This window comes from Odocoileus virginianus, chromosome 24, assembly GCF_023699985.2.
Source record: "Odocoileus virginianus isolate 20LAN1187 ecotype Illinois chromosome 24, Ovbor_1.2, whole genome shotgun sequence".
In the NCBI taxonomy this organism is placed as follows: Eukaryota; Metazoa; Chordata; class Mammalia; order Artiodactyla; family Cervidae; genus Odocoileus; species Odocoileus virginianus.
The window spans coordinates 24,831,243-24,849,804 of record NC_069697.1 but is presented as its reverse complement, the minus strand read 5'-3'; the positions used below and the strand labels follow the sequence as shown (position 1 = coordinate 24,849,804).

The window sequence follows — 18,562 nt, the reverse complement described above, 5'->3', positions numbered from 1 at the left end:
GCCCTCAGCAACCTTCCCCACTTTATCTTCTGCCTCTTCCTTCTATCCACCATAAGTTGACTCCCCACATATTCAACAAATATTTTTTGAGCACCTAATAAAGCAGGCATTGAGGACACAAGGGTAAGCAAAATAGACATGGCCCCTGACCTTACAATTTAGTTGGAGAAAAAGATGGTAACCTAATAATCACACTAATGAACATGTATATATTGAGGCTTCCCAGGTAAAGAATCCACCTGCCGATGCAGGAGACACACGTTCAATCCCTGGTCCAGGAAGATCCCACATGTCATGGAGCAAATAAGCCTGTCCACCATACCACTGATTCTGTGCTCAAGAGCCCAGGAACTGCAACTACTGAGTCTCTATGTCCCAACTACTGAAGCCTGAACACCAAGAGCTCGTGCTCTGCAACAAGAGAAGCAACTGCAATGAGAAGCCCCAGCACGGCAGCAAAGAGTAGACCCCACTCTCTGCAACTGGAGAAACAAAGACCCAGGGCAACAAAGACCCAGCAGAGCCAGAAGTAAATCAATAAAATTGTTTTTAAAATATAAATAAATACAAAGTAGGGAAAACCAGTCACTTAGGTAAAATGGACAAGATTTGACCCTAAGCTGATACGGTGATGGAGGGTGGGAAGTCACAAGGATGACAACGCAGTTTTTGCCCTAGACACCTCTTTGGGTGGTGATACCATTCCATGAGAAGGGGAAAATTAGAAGAAATTCACACAAATATCAGACAAAAAGGACTTCAAAATAAAGACTATATCTGGGATAAAGAAGGACATTATAGAATGACAAAGAGGCCAATTCACCAAGAAGCTACAGTGATCCTAAATGTGCATGCACTCAACAACAGAGTTTTAAAAAACATAAAAGAGAAATTGAAAGAACTGAAAGGAGTGGATAAATCCAAAATTATACTCGGAGGCTTCAATATTTCTTTCTCAGTAATTAAAAAGATAAATAGAAAATCAGTAAAGATGTAAAAGACTCAAAAAACATCATCAACCAATGTGATCAAATTGATACATAAAAAATTTCACCCAACTACAGAAGAATATATTTTTTTTTCAAGTGAACATTTATAAGAATAGCTCATATTTTGGGTCAAAAAAAAAATAGATCTCAACAAATTTAAAAGAAATGAAATCATAAAATCTATGTTCTTTTACCATAAGAGGCTTAAAAATAGAAATTTATAGCAGAGTATATCTGGAAAATCTCCAAATATTTGTGAATTAAGCTACATATTTATAAATAATCCATGGTTAAAACAACTCACAAGGAAATTTAGAAAATATTTTAAATTAGTTAAACATTTTGGGACACAGACAAAGCAGTGCCTAGAGGGAAATTTATAGCATTAAATACTTTTTTTTTTTTTTAAACCCTTGAAATAAAAACCTAAGCCTCCAAATTAAGAAACTGGAAAAGAAAGCAAATTAAAACCAAAGCAAGAAGCAAGCAGAAGGCAGGAAATAATAAATTTAAGAGCAGAAATCAATGACCTTAAAAAATAGAAAAACAGTAGAAGAAACCAGTGACACCAAAAGCTGATTCTTTGGAAAATGAAAACTATTGGTAAAACTCATCTACCAGGGAAAGAAAAAAAGAGAGAGAAGACATAAACTACCAATATCAGCAATGAAAGAGGGGATTACAGCTCCTGTAGATGTTAAGAGGGAGAAGGCACTGGCAACCCACTCTAGTACCTTTGCCTGGAAAATCCCGTGGACTGAGGTGCCTGGTAGGCTGCAGTCCATGGGGTCACTAAGAGTCGGACACGACTGAGCGACTTCACTTTCCCTTTTCACTTTCATGCACTGGAGGAGGAAATGGCAACCCACTCCAGTGTTCTTGCCTGGAGAATCCCAGGGACGGGGAGCCTGGGGGGCTGCCGTCTATGGGGGTGCACAGGGTCAGACACGACTGAAGCGACTTAGCAGCAGCAGCAGCAGCAGCAGATGTTAAGAGGATAATAAGGGAATATTGCTGCCTATAAACTCGACAACTTAGATGAAGTGAACTAATTCCTTTAAAAATGTAAAATACCAAAGAACATGCAAAAGAATTAGAAAACCTAAATAGTACTATATATATTTAAAAAATTAAATTCTTAATTAAAAACCTTCCACAAAGAAAAGTCTGGACTCAGATTGCTTAATTAATGAATTCTACCAAACTTTTAAAGAAGAAGTAATATCAATTCTACACAATTCTTTCAAAATTTTTTCAGAAAACAGAAGAGGAACTTGTTCCTAACTCATTTTATAAAGTCAGCTTTACTCTGATACCAATGCCAGACAAAAACATTGCAAGAAAAGAATAGATCAATATCCTCCAGGAACATTAATGCAAAATCTTTCCCAAAATATTAACAAATCAAATCCAGCAACAAAATAAGAAGAACTATACATCATAATCAAATCCCAGATACAGAAGATGGGCCAAATATTTAAAATCAATGTAATTTATTTTACTGATAGACTGAATAAGAAAAATTGTATGTCCATCTCAATCAATACAGAAAAACATTTAACAAAGTTCAACATTCATTTATGATTAAGAACCCTCAGCAAAAATGACCTTTATCAGATGATCTGATGAAGAGCATCTACAAAAAAGCATGGTTAACATCATTTTTAATACTGAAAGAATTAATGCTCTCCTCACAAGATCAGGAACAAAGGAAAGGGCCTAGGCTATTAAAAACAATTTTGAAAAAGAAGAAAGTTGGAGAATTCATGCTACCTGATTTCAAGATTTACCATGAAGCCACAGTAATCAAGACAGTGGGGTATCAGCATAAGTATAGATATATACATCAAAGGAGTCCAGAAATAGACTCACACAATGGACACAGTGGTATCAAGGTAGATCATTGCAAAAAAGATAGTCTTTTCAACAAATAGTGCTGGAACAATTAGACATCCTCGTGTCAAAAAAAAAAATTAACCTCAACCCAAGGGCTCTACTTGTCAGTGACATGAATCAACTCAAAACAAAAAACCTAAAAATATAAAACTTTTAGAAGAAAACATAAGAAAAAGCTTAGTGATCTCAAGTTAGATAAAGATTTCTTAGAACACAAAAAAACATAAACCATTAAAGGAAAATCTGGCAATGTAATTTTACCAAAATTGAAAACACCTATTGTGATGATACTATTAAGAAAATACAAAAATAAGCCACAGATTGGGAGAATCTGTTTGCCAAACACACTAACTTAAGTGAATCTTAGGCCAAAATATAAAATCTAAAATCACAAATTTTCTAGAAGAAACAGAAAAAAAATCTTTGTGACTTTCAGATAAGCAAAGATTTCTCAAATACAGCACCAGAGCATAATCCTTTAAGGTAAAAACTTGATAAACTGGACTTCTTCAAAATTAATTAATAGCTTCTCCAAAAGAGAAACCATGAAGAATATAGAATTACAAACACAAAAGGAGAAAATAGTTGTAAATCACATATATGATGAACTTAAATCTAGATACATTTTTTAATTGCAAAAATAAATAATAAAAGAGACAACCCAATATTTTTTTAATTTAATATTTTATTGAAGTACAGTTGATTTACAATGTTGTGCCAGTCTCTTCCGTACAGCAAAGTGACTCAGTTACACACATATGGACATGCTTTTTTAAAATACATTTTCCATTATGGTTTACGAAAGTGAAGTGAAAGTCACTCAGTTGTGTCCAACTCTTTGCAACCCCATGGACTGTGTCCATGGAATTCTCCAGGCCAGAATACTGGAATGGGTAGCCTTTCCCTTCTCCAGGAGATCTTCCCAACCCAGGGATCCAACCCAGATCTCCTGCATTGCAGGCAGATTCTTTACCAACTGAGCTATCAGGGAAGCCCATGGTTTATCAAGGGAGACTGAAAATAGTTCCCTGTGCTACACAATAGGACCTTGTTATTTATCCATCCTATATATAATAGTTTACACCTGCTAATCCCACATATCTAGTCCTTCCTGCCCCTGACTCTCACCCCCTTAGCAACCAGAAGTCTGTGAGTCTGCTTCTATTTCGTAGATAGATTCTTTTGTGCCGTATTTTAGATTCTACACATAAGTGATATCATATGGTATTTGTCTCTTTCTGACCTACTTCACTGAGTGTGATAATCTCTAGTTGCCTCCATATTGCTGTAAATAGCATTACATTGTTCTTTTTTATGACTGAGTAGTATTCCATCATGGCTGTGGTGCATGGGCTTTGTTGTTCTGTGGCATGTGGGATCTTCCCAAATCAGAGCTCAAACCTGTGTCTCCAGCATTGACAGGTGAAGTCTTTACCACTGAGCCACTAGGAAAACCTTGTAGACTTTTTCAAGATGGCCATTCTGACCAGCGTGAGGCAGTACCTCATTGTAATTTTGATTTGCATTTCTCCAATAATTGGTAATATTGAGCATTTTTTCATGTGTCTACTGGCCATTTGTATTTCTTCTTTGGAGAAATGTCTGTTAAGGTCTTCTGTCCATTTTCAATTGAGTTGTTTGGGTTTTTTTATTGTTGAGTTGCATGAGCTATTTGTATATTTTGAAGATTAAGCCAAATCTTTTGCACAGACACCTCATCAAAGAGGTATACGCGGCAACAAAGGTGCATAAAAAAGATGCTCAACGTCATTAGTCATTACGAAAATACAAATTAAAGCTACCATGGGATATTACTATGCACCCACCACAAAGAAAACTATAAATAAAAAACAGATAAACAGAACATTCCTGGTGGTGGTCCAGTGGCTAAGACTCTGCGTTTCCAATCCCAACGCAGGAAACACAGGTTTGATCCCTGGTCAGGGAAGATATCACATGCCACATGGCACAGCAAAAAAAAAAAAAAGTAAAAAAAATAATAATAGGACTTCCCTGGTGGTCCAGTGATTAAGAAGCCATGTGCCAGTGCAGGGGACATGGGTTTGATCCCTGGTTGAGGACAAGTCCACATGCTGTGGAGCAACTAAGCCTGTGTGCTGTAACTACTGAGCCCATGCCCCACAACTACTGAGCCTGTGTTCTGATGCCCATGCTCCACACAGGGGAGTAACCCCCACTCGTCACAACTAGAGAAATCTGAGTGCAGCAATACAGACCCAGAGCCGCCAAAAATAAGTAAATAATGAAAATCTTTCTAAAAAAGAAAGAACATTGATGAGAAATTATCACCAGGGAAGGTTAATTTTTTAAAAAGAAAAGAAAAAGAAGATAATAAAAAGAGCTGGTGAGGGTGCAGAGCAATTGGAACTCTCATACATTACTAGTGGCAATGCAAAATGGTGCAGCCACTTTAGAAAATAGTTTGAACACAGTATTGTAAATTGACTATACTTCAATTGAAAAAAAAGAGTTTGGCAGTTTCTTATAAAGTTAAACATATACTTATCACATAACCCACCATCGCATTCCTATCATACAACCCACCATCCCATTTCTCTTACCCAAGAGAAATGAAAATATAAATCCACACAGGGAACTACACACAAATATTTTTAACAGCTTTATTCATAACTACTAAAAACTCAAGACAACTCAAATATCCATGTACTGGTGAATGAATAAACAAGTTGTGCACTTCCACAAAATGGAACGCTACACAGCAATATTCCCTGGTGGCTAAGTGGTAAAGATTCTGTCTGACAATGCGGGAGACACGGGTTCAATCCCTGGGTTGGGAAGATCTCCTGGAGTAGGATACGGCAATCCATTCCAGTATTCTTGCCTGGAACATCCCATGGACAGAGAAGCCTGGTGGGCTACAGTCCACAGGATCGCAAAAAAGAATCAGACACAACTTATCAACTAAACAACAAATACAGCAATAAAAAGGAACAAGCTACTGATACACACAATAACATGGATGAAATGCAAAAGCATCACACTAAGTGAAAGATATAAGAGACAAAAGGCTACATATTGTGTGACTCAATTTACATGGCATTCTGAAAAAGGAAAAATGATAGGAGCAGATTGATGGTTGCCGGAGTTGTGGGTGGGTGAGGGAGACTGACTATGAAAGAGTACAGTGGGACTTTTTAAGGTGATTAAAACTTTTATATCTTGATTTATGGTGGCAGATCTATAACTGTATTATATGTCAAAACCCATCAAACTGTATCCCCAAAAGAGTGAATATTATTGTATGCAGATTGCACCTCAATAAATCTGAATTTTTCAATTTGTTTATTTTTTAATTGAAGGGTAATTGCTCTACAGAATTTTGTTGTTTCCTGTCAAACCTCAACATGAATCAGCCATAGGTATACACATATCCCCTCCCTTTTGAACCTCCCTCCCATGTCCCTCCCCACCCCACCCCTCTAGGTAGATACAGAGCCCCTGTTTGAGTTTCCGGAGCTTCACAGCAAATTCCCCGTTGGCTATCTATTTTACACATGGTGATGTAAGTTTCCATGATACTGTTTCCATATGTCTCCCTTCTCCTCCCCTCTCCCCATGTCCATAAGTCTATTCTCTATGTCTATTTCTCCATTGCTGCCCTGTAGATAAATTCTTCAGTACCATTTCTAGATGCGATATAAATGCATTAGAATATGATATTTATCTTTCTCTTTCTGACTTACTTCACTCTGTATAATAGGTTCTAGGTTTATCCACCTCATTAGAACTGACTAAATGTGTTCCTTTTTATGGCTGAGTGATATTCCATTGTGTATATGTACCACAACTTCTTTATCCATTCATCTGTTGATGGACATCTAGGTTGCTTCCATGTTCTAGCTATTGTAAACAGTGCTGCAATGAACAATGGGATACTTATGTCTTTTTCAATTTTGGTTTCCTCAGGGTATATGCCTAGGAGTGGGATCACTGGGTCATATGGTGGTTTTATTCCTGAATTTTTTTAAAGAAAGAAAAAAAAAAAAAAAAAAACAGATGCCTTAGATCTATCTAGTAGCCTTAAGATTTCTTTGGGAATTCCAGCATGTAGGATGCCATGCTTTCATTATCAAGGGCATGGGTTCAAATCCTGGTCTAGGAACTAAGATCCTACAAGCTTCCAGATGAGGCCAAAAATAAAAAAGTAAAAACATGAAAAAAGATTTATAGGAAATCTCCAACTGGCTACAATACCCAGTGATGTTCAGGAGATACAGATTTGAAACTCAGAGGAGGGAACTCTGTTGCATACTATAACAGGTCACAGAGCTGGTTGTTTTATCTGGAAAGAATTCTCCTTGACCCCCTTATTTCTCTAGCAAGTTCCTGTTCATTTTTTGAAGTTCAGCGCATTCCCTCCTACATGAGGTTCTCCATGACCCCAATCCTTCAACACATAACATGTGACCTCTGTAAGAGCAACAACCTCATCTGACTTTTCTTGGCTGTACCCCCAGAGCCTAGAACATGGCTGGCACAAAACCACTGCCTTACAAATTGTTAATGAATGGATGAATTATTCCATCCTCTGATAGTACTTTAGGATGTTTCATAGCACCTCTCACACTGTATTTTTTTTGGTCCAGTTTTCTGTCCCCTCTAATAGTCTTCTCCTTGATTATTGTTGTTAATTCTTATTATCTCTGTATCCCCACCCAGCTCACTGTGGAACTGAACCAAACTGAGAGACTTGAACCTCCATGCTGATCATTTTTCCAGGAGAAGGAGGCAGAGGAGCACCTGTGATGCTCCGGGCCCTACGAGGCTCATTTAAATCCTGCAACACCATATGAGGAAACTGTTACACGGAGAAGCTCACTGGCTTGGGCACTGACTTGAACAAAGGCACTCAGCAGGCAAATAACAGAACTAGAACATTAGATCTGTTTGACTCTAAAATGTATGCTTTTTTTCCTATCCTTTCTTTTCCTTAAGATGCTTAACTCAGTGATTTTCAGAACCTTCGGCCACACTAGAATGATATAATCTGCTCTAACCTCAAACTCTGACAATCTCCTCCCTGACACGCCACATCGCATGCTCCTTTGTTTTCCAGACAGCTGCTGCCATCCATCACGTCAGCTCCCAAGTCCTAAACTCCTTTTCCTCTGAGGTCTTCTTTGCCTTAGCTTTCCCACTCAACCCACCCCAAGAGTCTATTTCAACAATGTGGTAAGCCTAGATTCCCTTACTTCTGAGTTTCCACCACTCCCTCCCTCTCTCAGCAAGATATTCCCCGAGGATACAGATTCTTATGTGGCTGACCTCATCATAACCATGTTATGGTTATGTGACTTTCGCTGGGATTTCAAAACCATTCACATAACCTAGTGTACCACATGCATGTAGATATAGACTCCTTTTGTCTCTGTCCTCCACTTCACATTGGTAGGGAGGCAGAAACATGTAGAGGTTACATATGAAAAACCTCAGGTCTGCCACCTACTAGTACTAGCACTCTTCAGGGTTCAGCTGAAATGTCACTTCCTCCAGCCTCAGGCACAGCACCAACCTCACTCCATTGTTATCTCTTGTTTAATTATTGATCAGCCTGGCTAAACAGTACCAAGTACCATACTGAGGACAGCTTTCATCAACCTTGCTACTTACAACAAGGTATCACCCCATTTTCTCCTTTCCATCCCTGACAAACTTAGTTGAACCCAGTCTCCTACACTGCAGGCGGATTCTTTACTGTTTAAAGATACACACACAGGGGGCTTCCCTGGTGGCTCAGTGATAAAGCATCTGCTTGCCAATGCAGGGGACATAGGTTCGATCCCCGGTCGGGAAACATTCCACATACTGCTGGACAACTAAGCCCATGTGCCATAACTACTTAGCCTGTGCTCTGCAACAAAAAAGCCACTGCATTGAGAAGCCCACGAACTGCAACTAGAGAAAACCCATGCAGCAAGGAAGACCCAGCACAGCCAATAATAAATAAAACTGTTTTTAAAAAAGATACACACACAGAGCTTCCCTGGTGGCTCAGATGGTAGAAAATCTGTCTGCAATGCAGGAGACCTGGGTTGGATCCCTGAGTTGGGAATATCTCCAGGAGAAGGAAATGGCATCCCACTCCAGTATTCTTGCCTGGGAAATCCCATTGACAGAGGAGCCTGGAGGGCTAGAGTCTATGGGATGGATGGGGTCACAAAAGAGTTGGACGTGACTTAAGAGACTAAATAGCTAAACAAACAAAATCTACACACACACACATCATGTATACATATATGTATATATACAAAAAAGTTTGTATATACATACATATGTATGTTTATGTATATATATATACTTTTTTTTTGGCAATGCCACTCAACGACTCAGTCCAGGATTTTAGCTCTCTGACCAGGACTTGAACCTGGACCCCAGAAGTGGAAGCTCAAAGTCCTAACCCCTGGACCACCAGGGAATTACCCCAAACTTCTTAAAAAGAAAAGTTTACATTCTGTTTCCACTTAGCACTAACCACTTGCACCTTGTCCATTCAGCATCTGCCTCTGGTCTCCAATCGCTTTATCGGAAGCGCTGTGCTTGTCCTCAGCCCCCTTGATCTTTGTGTGTGTCTGCCCCTCCTAAAAATTTCTTCTCTTAGGCTTTCATGACAGCCCTCTCCCCTGGTCTCTTTTGGGAGCTGGCAGGAGTCTGGACCTCCTCTCCTTTCTACTCTGTCTCTTCCTCCTCTTCTTGCCTTGGGTCCCTTTGTGCAGACTCTGCCCACTTTTTTTATCTGATCCACACCAGGGTTTTCCCCAAATCCCCAAGGGGGGGGTGGCTTCAGACAGGGCTACCACATCTGCCTGTGCAAGTCGGTCAGTGCACAAGGGCACCAGGTCAAAGGGACAAGAAGGCTGACTTCCTCCAGTTTCTGCAAAGGCCCTGAGGGCTAGCCTTGGCTCCACAAGTTGCATTCCATACCCCATGCCTCACTCAACCTGTAGTCTTGCTTGTCTAGCTGCTCACAGGACAGCTTCCCCAGACATTGCTGATAGATCTGCCAGGTTCAAACCCAAAGCAAGAGAGGCTGATAGAGATGTGGACATCAATGAGATGAGTTTGAAATGGGTTCTCAGACATTCTACTTTTTCATTTTCATCCCTTTTCCATAGACTCAGTTTTAGTTATCCCTGCCCCGTGCTCAAGATGAAAGTAAAAGAAATAGTGATGAGCAGGGAGCAAGCAGAAGGCTAGAACGTAGTGAGAATAAAATAAAGGGTCTGGGAAGAGAAGGAATAAATGCGGGCAAACCAGACAAGAAAGGAAACTTATTAGCTTATTCTGTTGTCAAAGCTCTTCCAGGCAGACTGTCACATTTGATCCTCAAGAAAACTCTAGTTGTAGATATAACTACTATCCTTATTCTACAACTGAGGAGACCAAAGCAGGTAAATTTGCCCAAGCTCACCCAGCCAGCAGTAGAACCCTGAGACTAGGTCTTTGGACGCCAAGTGCCACACTCTATGCCCCACCCACCTCTTGGCAGACTGAAAAGAGGTGATGGGCTGGGGGATGGCACTGAGGTACCTGGAGAGTGACCAGGAGCACCAGGGTCAGAAGTAGGGAAGGGGAAGAGGTTATAAGAATAGGAGAGGCCACACCTGCCCTCATAGGTGAGAGCTGCCTTTGTCAGAGGAGACCGCAGGGGACCCCAGGGAGCTGAGGGGACTCCAGAAGGGCCCGATTTCTCTGAGATTTATCACTGGAGATTACTGGACAGTTAAATGCTTCTCAGAGCTGACCTTTATCCCTGGAAAATAAGCCAGGATACAAATCCAACTGAAGCATGATATAAAAGTACCAGAGCCTTCTTTGACCTTCCGAACCCTGGAGACAGGACCTGGACAGAACCCTCAGAAGCCCTCTTCCACTGACACTGGATAGGCAGGTCCGGGGCCTCCACGGGGGGCAGGGACACTTTCAAAGAAATTCCCAAAAGTCATGAGGGATTCTCATGGGTTCCTGCTCACAACCCAGTTGCCATCCCCATCATCCCACCAGCCTCCACCCTGATCCCCCCACCTCTCCTAGAACCCCCTTTTCATTAATAGTTTGGATCAAAGTCATTTATGGAGCTTCCCTTACATGCCAGGAATTCTCACACAGACCCAGACTCTTTTCCCTCGGGTTTCACTCCCGCCCTCCCTCTGTCTGTTCTCCTCCTCTCAGGCTTTGCGCCTGACTCAGGACCCCCTGCAGTCCTCCTGTGGGCAGTTGGCAAGCTAGGCCCTCCACTGAGGGGAGCTGAAGGGAGCCTTCCAGGCCAACCGCTCACCCGCCTCACTGCCCCCTACTGTCCCTGCAAGGACCTCTCATTGCCTGCAACACACACACTTTTGGAAATCCTTTCTGGAGTCATTCTCTATCCTTCAGTTGTTGGAGAAGATGAGGAGAATCAGATACGTGCCCAACCCTCACCCCACCCCACAACTCCCCGCTATAGACCCCCACACTCACATTTCAGTTCCTTTTCTAAACAATCACCTCCTCAGGGTTGGGTACAAAATTTATAGCCTAAATGATAAAGCAAAGCCTAAGGGGCTCCAGGCCCTCATGATCCCCCAATCCCTTAATCCCCCCACTATCTAGTTCTCCCAGGGCTGTGGCTCCCACTCTCCCTGGGAGAGTGTGGGGAGGGGGAGGAAAGAGCTGACCCCTCCTTATCAGGGTCATCTCAGACTTTACTCAGGAATTAACCTGTCTCTCAGGTTCCCAGCTCCCCAGCGACCCCTCAGCAGGACACCGGAACCCAGAGCAGGATGGGGGTGGGGACCATTTTCCCTCCTTCAGGACCCGCCTCAGCCAGTTCTCTTTACTCAGCTAGCCTTCTCTTCAATGTCTTTGTTCCAGCCTCTCTCACCAGGGCTCCTCCTGCTCCCGCTTGACTGGCCTCACAATCACCCATCCCCCTTTCCACCTGGCCTCCCACCCCCAACTCAGAGCCTCAGTGCTGAGAACCAGGGTGCTCAAAAATGCCCCCTCCCCAGCTCTCCCAGAGACACTCAGATAAAACCGAAAAGGCTCTGAACCACAGAGGAATCTAGATGTGGTGGAAAAGGGCAGGCTAGCGCCGGAAACCTGAGGTCGGTATCTGCCCCAGTGCTGCAAGAGGTTAGGAATGTGGTCACTAACATCAGCTACGGGAGATAAGACCTGGCTGGCAGCGATCCTCCACCACCCCCAGACAGCGCCTCCCTCCCCAGGCCCCAAAATGTCCCAGGCTGTTGGAGTCAGGTAGCAGTCAGAGAATGATCTGGAAAGAGCTTAGATAAGAATCCTTAGATCTGGATCTGATCCCTGTTGGAATTCAAAGTCCCCCAGGGGTCTTAAGTGACTTAGAAAGAGTCCTTATATCCTGGAGACATCTGCCCTTTTGGAGATTTACCCCACAGTAAGTAATCAGCATTTGTTCAGTGAATAAGTGAGTGATAATTAACGTAAGTATCCACTGCCATCCCAGGAGATAGACTGGTCACGCTTTCTTCTCCTTTTACAAGAGAAGAAACTGAAGTGCCTAGTCAAGTGACTTCCCCAAAGTCACACAGCTGGCAATGTACCCAAATTGGCTGACTTCCAGTCAAGCAAAAACAGCAAAGGCAATACATCATATATGTAATCTGTATACCTTATTGTACAATTCTGCACAAGACGACAATTCTGGAACCTTGTGGGAGAATGTGAAGGTGAAAGCAGGAGAAACCGCTTTGACTGGCTGGGACTTCTAAGCTCCCAGAAATCTTCCAGGCAAACCTAGTGGTCATTCATTTGTATGCAACTTTGCATCTCATTTGCCTCTTGGCCTTCAGCAGACCCTAACCCTCCCCTGACCATTTCCTATTCTGACCTCCCCTGGCCAGCTCCCACTGGGTGCGGGGCGCTGGGTGGGGGGCCTCTCCCCAACAGAAGATGCCAGGACTGGGATGATCCAGGACCAAGTCCCTCATTTGAGCTGTGCCTGCCTGGTCCACTGATCTAGTTATTCCTGGGACCCCTTCTCTTCCCAGGCATCCTTTCCTGTCTGCCCCCTTCTCTTCAGTTCAGCTGGCAGCTCGATAAGAATCGATAGGTCCACTCCAGAGCAAAGAGTACAGACAGGCGTGTAATGCCAGGCCCTGCCAGACAAACGAGCTGCCAGTGGTGACAGACTGGAAGGCCCAGTATCTCAGGATTCCTCCAGCTCATTCAGCAGGGGGTCACCGTCCAGGTTTTGAGGTGAAGGGGAAAGGGGGTACTTCCCTACCTCCATCGTCTCACCCATGTCCTGACATAAGCTTCCTGGAGGAGGCAGCCCCCTGGAGACAGGCATGGGATGCAGAGAGCCTTTGGAGGAGAAGCAGGAGGCCTGCAGAAAAGTCCTCGTAAGTGGGAAGAGACAGCTGGCCACCAGGGCTGAGTCTCAGCTAGAGTGTTTCTAGCTGTGCACGTCTGGCCTCTCAGACAGTCTCCATGAGGGATTACTGGTCTCTTCTCCCTGCTGCTGTCCCGGCAATTAGAACAGGGCCTGACACACAGTAGGTGCCTAACAAATATTTGATGAACTGCGAGTGCTCAGAAATTGTTTACCCCAGGGTGTAGGTAAGGCTGATACACAGGTGTGTTGAAGTGACGACTCCAGCTGAGACCACAAAGCACTCCCAGGAGACCAGGCCTCCACGGGAGTGAGCTGAGGCAGAGGCGAGGCGAGGTTCAGGGTGAGTTTTCCGGAGTCTGACCGTAACTGGTGAGTGAGTGTGTCTGTGGGCAATGACAGCACACGTCTGAGTGTGTGCTAGTGAACAACGGGCAGGAGGGCTGAGAATAAACCAGCGGGACTTGAGGCTCAGGATGGCGTCTCTCTTCCTCTCCGCCAGCCCCCAACTTTTCTTCCCCAAGACTCCTGGGGCTTTGGGATTCCCCCAAGACTCCCCCTGCAGGCGAGAACTTGGCCTGCAGGCTGAGGACAAGGACACACACAACTCGACACTCAACCCCCAAATTCTCTACGATGCCAGTACCTCCTCCACCTGGGAGAAGGGGGTACAATAACGTCATTTCCTGCCCTGAAATCCCAGCTGCCAGAGTCAACTTCACCTTCTGCCCTTGGCTGGCCCGGTCCCATTCACTCACCCCCTCCCTGGGGGGTGGAGGGAGGCCTTGGTGGGGCGGTGCAGAGGGGGCGGGGAAAGGCCGGGAGGGTGAGGAACCAAGGGCGCCAAGTCCCCGCGGTCCCACCTGTGACCCAGGCTTCCGCGGCGACTCTGATAGCGGGGGCGGGGCTTGCCGGGCCGGACCCCACCCCCCCACCCCCCATCCCTGGGAGCTATAACTTGAGTTGCGGACCTCACACACTCCACGGTCCAGCACCTGAGTCCTGGCCTCGCTCCTTCCTCTTGAACAAACATCATGAGCTTCAGCGCCCAATCCACCTTCTCCAACTACCGGTCCCTGGGCTCCGTGCAGTCGTCGGGCCACCGGGTCCGACCGGTCAGCAGCGCGGCCAGCGTCTATGCCGGCGCAGGGGGCTCGGGCTCCCGGATCTCCGTGTCCCGCTCCACCAGCGTCCGGGGCGGCTGGGGGTCCGGGAACCTGGGCGCCGGGATGGCCGGGGGTCTGGTGGGTGTGGGGGGCATCCAGGGAGAGAAGGAGACCATGCAAGACCTGAATGACCGCCTGGCCTCCTACCTGGAGAAGGTGAGGAGCCTGGAGGCTGATAACCGGAGACTGGAGAGCAAAATCCGGGAACATCTGGAGAAGAAGGGACCCCAGGTCAGAGACTGGGGGCATTACCTGAAGATCATCGAGGACCTGAGGGCTCAGGTGAGTGGGTACGGAGGGAGTGGCTCCCACTCCCAACCAGTGTGACCCTCCAGTTATCCACCCCCTTCTCTCTCCTCCCCCTACCCCAAGGATAGGAATTCTAGTGGGGGGGTGGTGTATGCGTTCCTTTCCCCTCCCTATCTCCACCCCGCCCCCAGCTCCACCCGGCCGGGATTAGGCAAGTCCCGGATTTCCTTACACACCGCCTCCCCACCCCCGCTTCACGAAGACCCCGAGGGTGGGTGAATGGGCCCGGGAGAGCTTGCCCAGGGGAGAGTGGGGAGAGGAGGGGGAGCTTCACAGAGGAGTGGACAGCATGGAGGGAGGTGAAACAGGCCCACACAGGGGACCCAGACACTCCGGCTTCTGGCGGGAAGACAGTTGGAGGGGTTAAGCGGATGTGGCTGAGGCTGAGTCATCCTGGAGTAAACAGGCGGCCTACCTGTGGGAGAGGCCAGTGGGGACGGCGCTGAGCAGGTGCACTAAAAAATAGCAGGAGAGAACCTGGGAGAGGACTTTTTAGTAGCGCCTCCCTTAGTAGACAGGCCAGCCAGCAGAGTCCTAGAAAGAGGCAGTGGGAGACTGGGAAAGTTGGGGTTTGGGAGTCCGGGAAAAGAAGGAGTGCAGGGGGGAGGACCTAGGTATACAAGAAGAGCCTTTGGTTATTCCAGGGACCTGGGAGGTTTTTTCAGAGACACATAGCACCCTCCACTCAGCCCACCTCATCACTTAACTCCTATTCATGGAGCAACCTCTGTTTACAATATCCCCAGATTTTTGCAAATTCTGTGGACAATGCCCGCATCGTTCTGCAGATTGACAATGCCCGTCTTGCTGCTGATGACTTCAGAGTCAAGTAAGGCTGGGGGGTTAGGAAGCTGGGGTCAAGGGGATTTTGTTCAGTTGTGGGTGGAGCTGGGTGGATGAGAGTAAAGCACCATCTATTTATTCTTCATGTAACTCGGTGTGAGAAACTCTGCCCCCCAAGTGCCAGGAACGGTGTTCAGAGGATTAGTGCTTGATTCCTGACTCAGGTGGCTGGTGTGCAGTGGGCGTGAGGCTGCTTTTAGGAGGTGGCATGGGTTGAGAAGGTTTGGGACCAGAGGCAGGGCCCTTCTGATCACCTCCACTCCCCACAGGTATGAGACGGAACTGGCCATGCGCCAGTCTGTGGAGAGTGACATACACGGGCTCCGCAAGGTCATTGATGACACCAATGTCACCCGGCTGCAGCTGGAGACTGAGATCGAGGCTCTCAAGGAGGAGCTGCTCTTCATGAAGAAGAACCATGAGGAGGCAAGCAGTGGCCCCTGGCCACCAGGGGGTCAAGACAAGTCAGGGTGGGGGGAGTAGGTGGAGCAAGCCACATGGTTGAGAACTACCAGCCTAAGCACTTAATCAGACTGTTGTCATACTCGGTGGTTCACCGGAATTAGACATGGTGGGGTCAAAAAGACATGGGTGACAGGATGAGATGAGGCCCAAGGAGGAAACAGCTAGCAGTAGAGATGAGATGTGATAGAGGATGGTGAGGGAGGAAGGTCCAAGGAGTAGTTCTGTAGGTGGAGGAACAGGGTGAAAAAAGAAGAGAGAAACCACAACCTGCAAGCAACAGGCATGGGTGGTCAACAGTGGGCCTTTTACCCATATGGAGTAGAAGCCCAGAACTGGCATTGCCCAGAGAGCAAAGTCAAAAGATTCCTCAGTTCTGTTCCCCCACTGATCCTGTAGGACTCCCGGAAGAGGCAGTCACAGATAAAGAGGCTTCTTGGAGCTCTGACCCTGAGACCCTCCTCAAGATTTGTCCCTCTCTCTTTTAGGAAGTAAAGGGTCTACAAAACCAGATTGCCAACTCTGGGCTGACTGTGGAGTTGGATGCCCCCAAACCTCAGGACCTCAGCAAGATCATGGCAGACATCCGGGCCCAGTATGATGAGCTGGCTCAGAAGAACCGAGAGGAGCTGGACAAGTACTGGTCCCAGCAGGTACAAGAGAGACAGTGATGGATGCCAAGCTCGGCACAGAGGCATGAGGGTGCGGGAGGGAGGCTGATGGAGGAGGAGGAAGCTGAGGACCGTATCCACCCTGCAGATTGAGGAGAGCACCACAGTGGTCACCTCGCAGACAGCTGAGATAGGAGCTGCTGAGATGACCCTCACAGAGCTGAGGCGCACCGTCCAGTCCCTGGAGATCGACCTGGATTCCATGAGAAACCTGGTAAGAACCTTCAGTTCCTTTCACTGGGAACAGTTGTTTCTCCCATTGCATTTCCCACTGCTCCTACCCACTAGCCTAGTGCCTGGCAAAGAGCAGGCACTCAACAAAGTTTCAAAGAGGGCTGAAAGCTGCAGAGTCTCTCTCTCCACTCTGTCTCACCCAACCCTCTTCCCTGTGCCCCTGCAGAAGGCCAGCTTGGAGAACAGCCTGAGGGAAGTGGAGGCCCGCTATGCCATGCAGATGGAGCAGCTCAACGGAGTCCTCCTGCACCTGGAGTCAGAGCTGGCTCAGACCCGGGCAGAGGGGCAACGCCAGACCCAGGAGTACGAGGCCCTGCTGAATGTCAAGGTCAAGCTGGAGGCTGAGATCAATACCTACCGCCGCCTGCTGGAAGATGGGGAGGATTTCAGGTGAGTGAGGCTCTCTTCCTACCCCTAGAAGCTAGGATCAAGCCACCACTTATCCCCAAGCCCACATATGCCTGTCCACTGGCCCACTGAGCACTGGGCTGGTGCTCTGTGCGGGCCCCGAGAAGAGAATTGACCAGTTCTCTCACCCCTAGCTGTTCTTAAGGCACAGGTGGAATTTGGCCTAAGCAGCTAAGGGGGAATTAGGAAATAAGGTCAGGCTTATTTTTCTTCACTTTCCTTGTTTCTCTTTTCTCTTCGGGGCTGTTTATAACTGGGGCTGTGTCTTCTGTTACAGCCTTGGCGACGCTCTGGACAGCAGCAACTCCAGGCAAACCATCCATAAGACCACCACCCTCCGGCTCGTGGATGGCAAAGTGGTGTCTGAGACCTCAGACACCAAAGTTCTGAGGCACTGAGGCAGCAGAAGCAGGATCCCCTGGGGAGCAGGGAGTCAATAAAAGTTGAGACATTATTGCATATCACTTTGTGTCTTCCGTGTCTGTTTTCATACTATGAGCGTGCAAATGCCCTGACCTGATAGACCTGTCTCTCTGATCAGGCAGAAATCACCTCTAAGCTAAGGGGTTTCATATGAGTGGGGGTATGGGCAGAGGAAGCATCTGGGCTCTTGGAAATAGCTTCTCAGAGAAATAACAGGGAGCTAATAGATGAGGTGGGCCAAGGGCAGTGGGAAAAACTGCAAGAGAATTGTGAATCTAAGGTTAAGAAAATTGGTGATCGTAAAGTTCCCACCTGACAAGTGCTCCTTGGTACAGATCTGAGCCTGAGGAAGAAGTGGTGCCAAGGACAGATGTGTGTGTGTGTGTAAGTGGGTTTCTTGTAAATAACTGTGATAATTATAGTTAATTGCTGCTATCCAAAGTTTGCTTCTTGCTTGGTCCTCTGCCAGGTTGTTTCATGTAATGCTCATGATCAACCCAATGGAGTAGATACTATCCCATTTTCTTTTTCTTCATAGAGACATTTTTGATTATATTTTCTATTATGGCTTATTACAGGATATTGAATATAGTCCCCTGTGCTGTACAGTAGGACCTTATTTATCCATCCTATATATAATAGTTTACATCTGATAATTCCAAATTCCCAGTCCTCATCTCCTCCCTTGGCAACCACAAGTCTGATCTCTATGTCTGTGAGTCTGTTTCTGTTTTGTAGATAGGTTCATTTGTGCCATATTCTAGATTGCAC

The 18,562-nt window shown here is 46.0% G+C and overlaps 1 protein-coding gene across 1 annotated transcript; it reads left to right on the top strand.

Annotated features, from left to right (window-relative positions):
- The first annotated feature begins 14,215 nt into the window (after window positions 1-14,215).
- KRT18 (keratin 18) lies at window positions 14,216-17,829 on the top strand. The gene is made up of 7 exons (XM_020895024.2): window positions 14,216-14,723; window positions 15,497-15,579; window positions 15,863-16,019; window positions 16,544-16,708; window positions 16,815-16,940; window positions 17,127-17,350; window positions 17,646-17,829. The coding sequence occupies exons 1-7, from the start codon at window positions 14,310-14,312 to the stop codon at window positions 17,764-17,766; spliced, it is 1,290 nt and encodes a 429-aa protein (XP_020750683.1). The 5' UTR covers window positions 14,216-14,309; the 3' UTR covers window positions 17,767-17,829.
- Window positions 17,830-18,562: the final 733 nt, after the last annotated feature.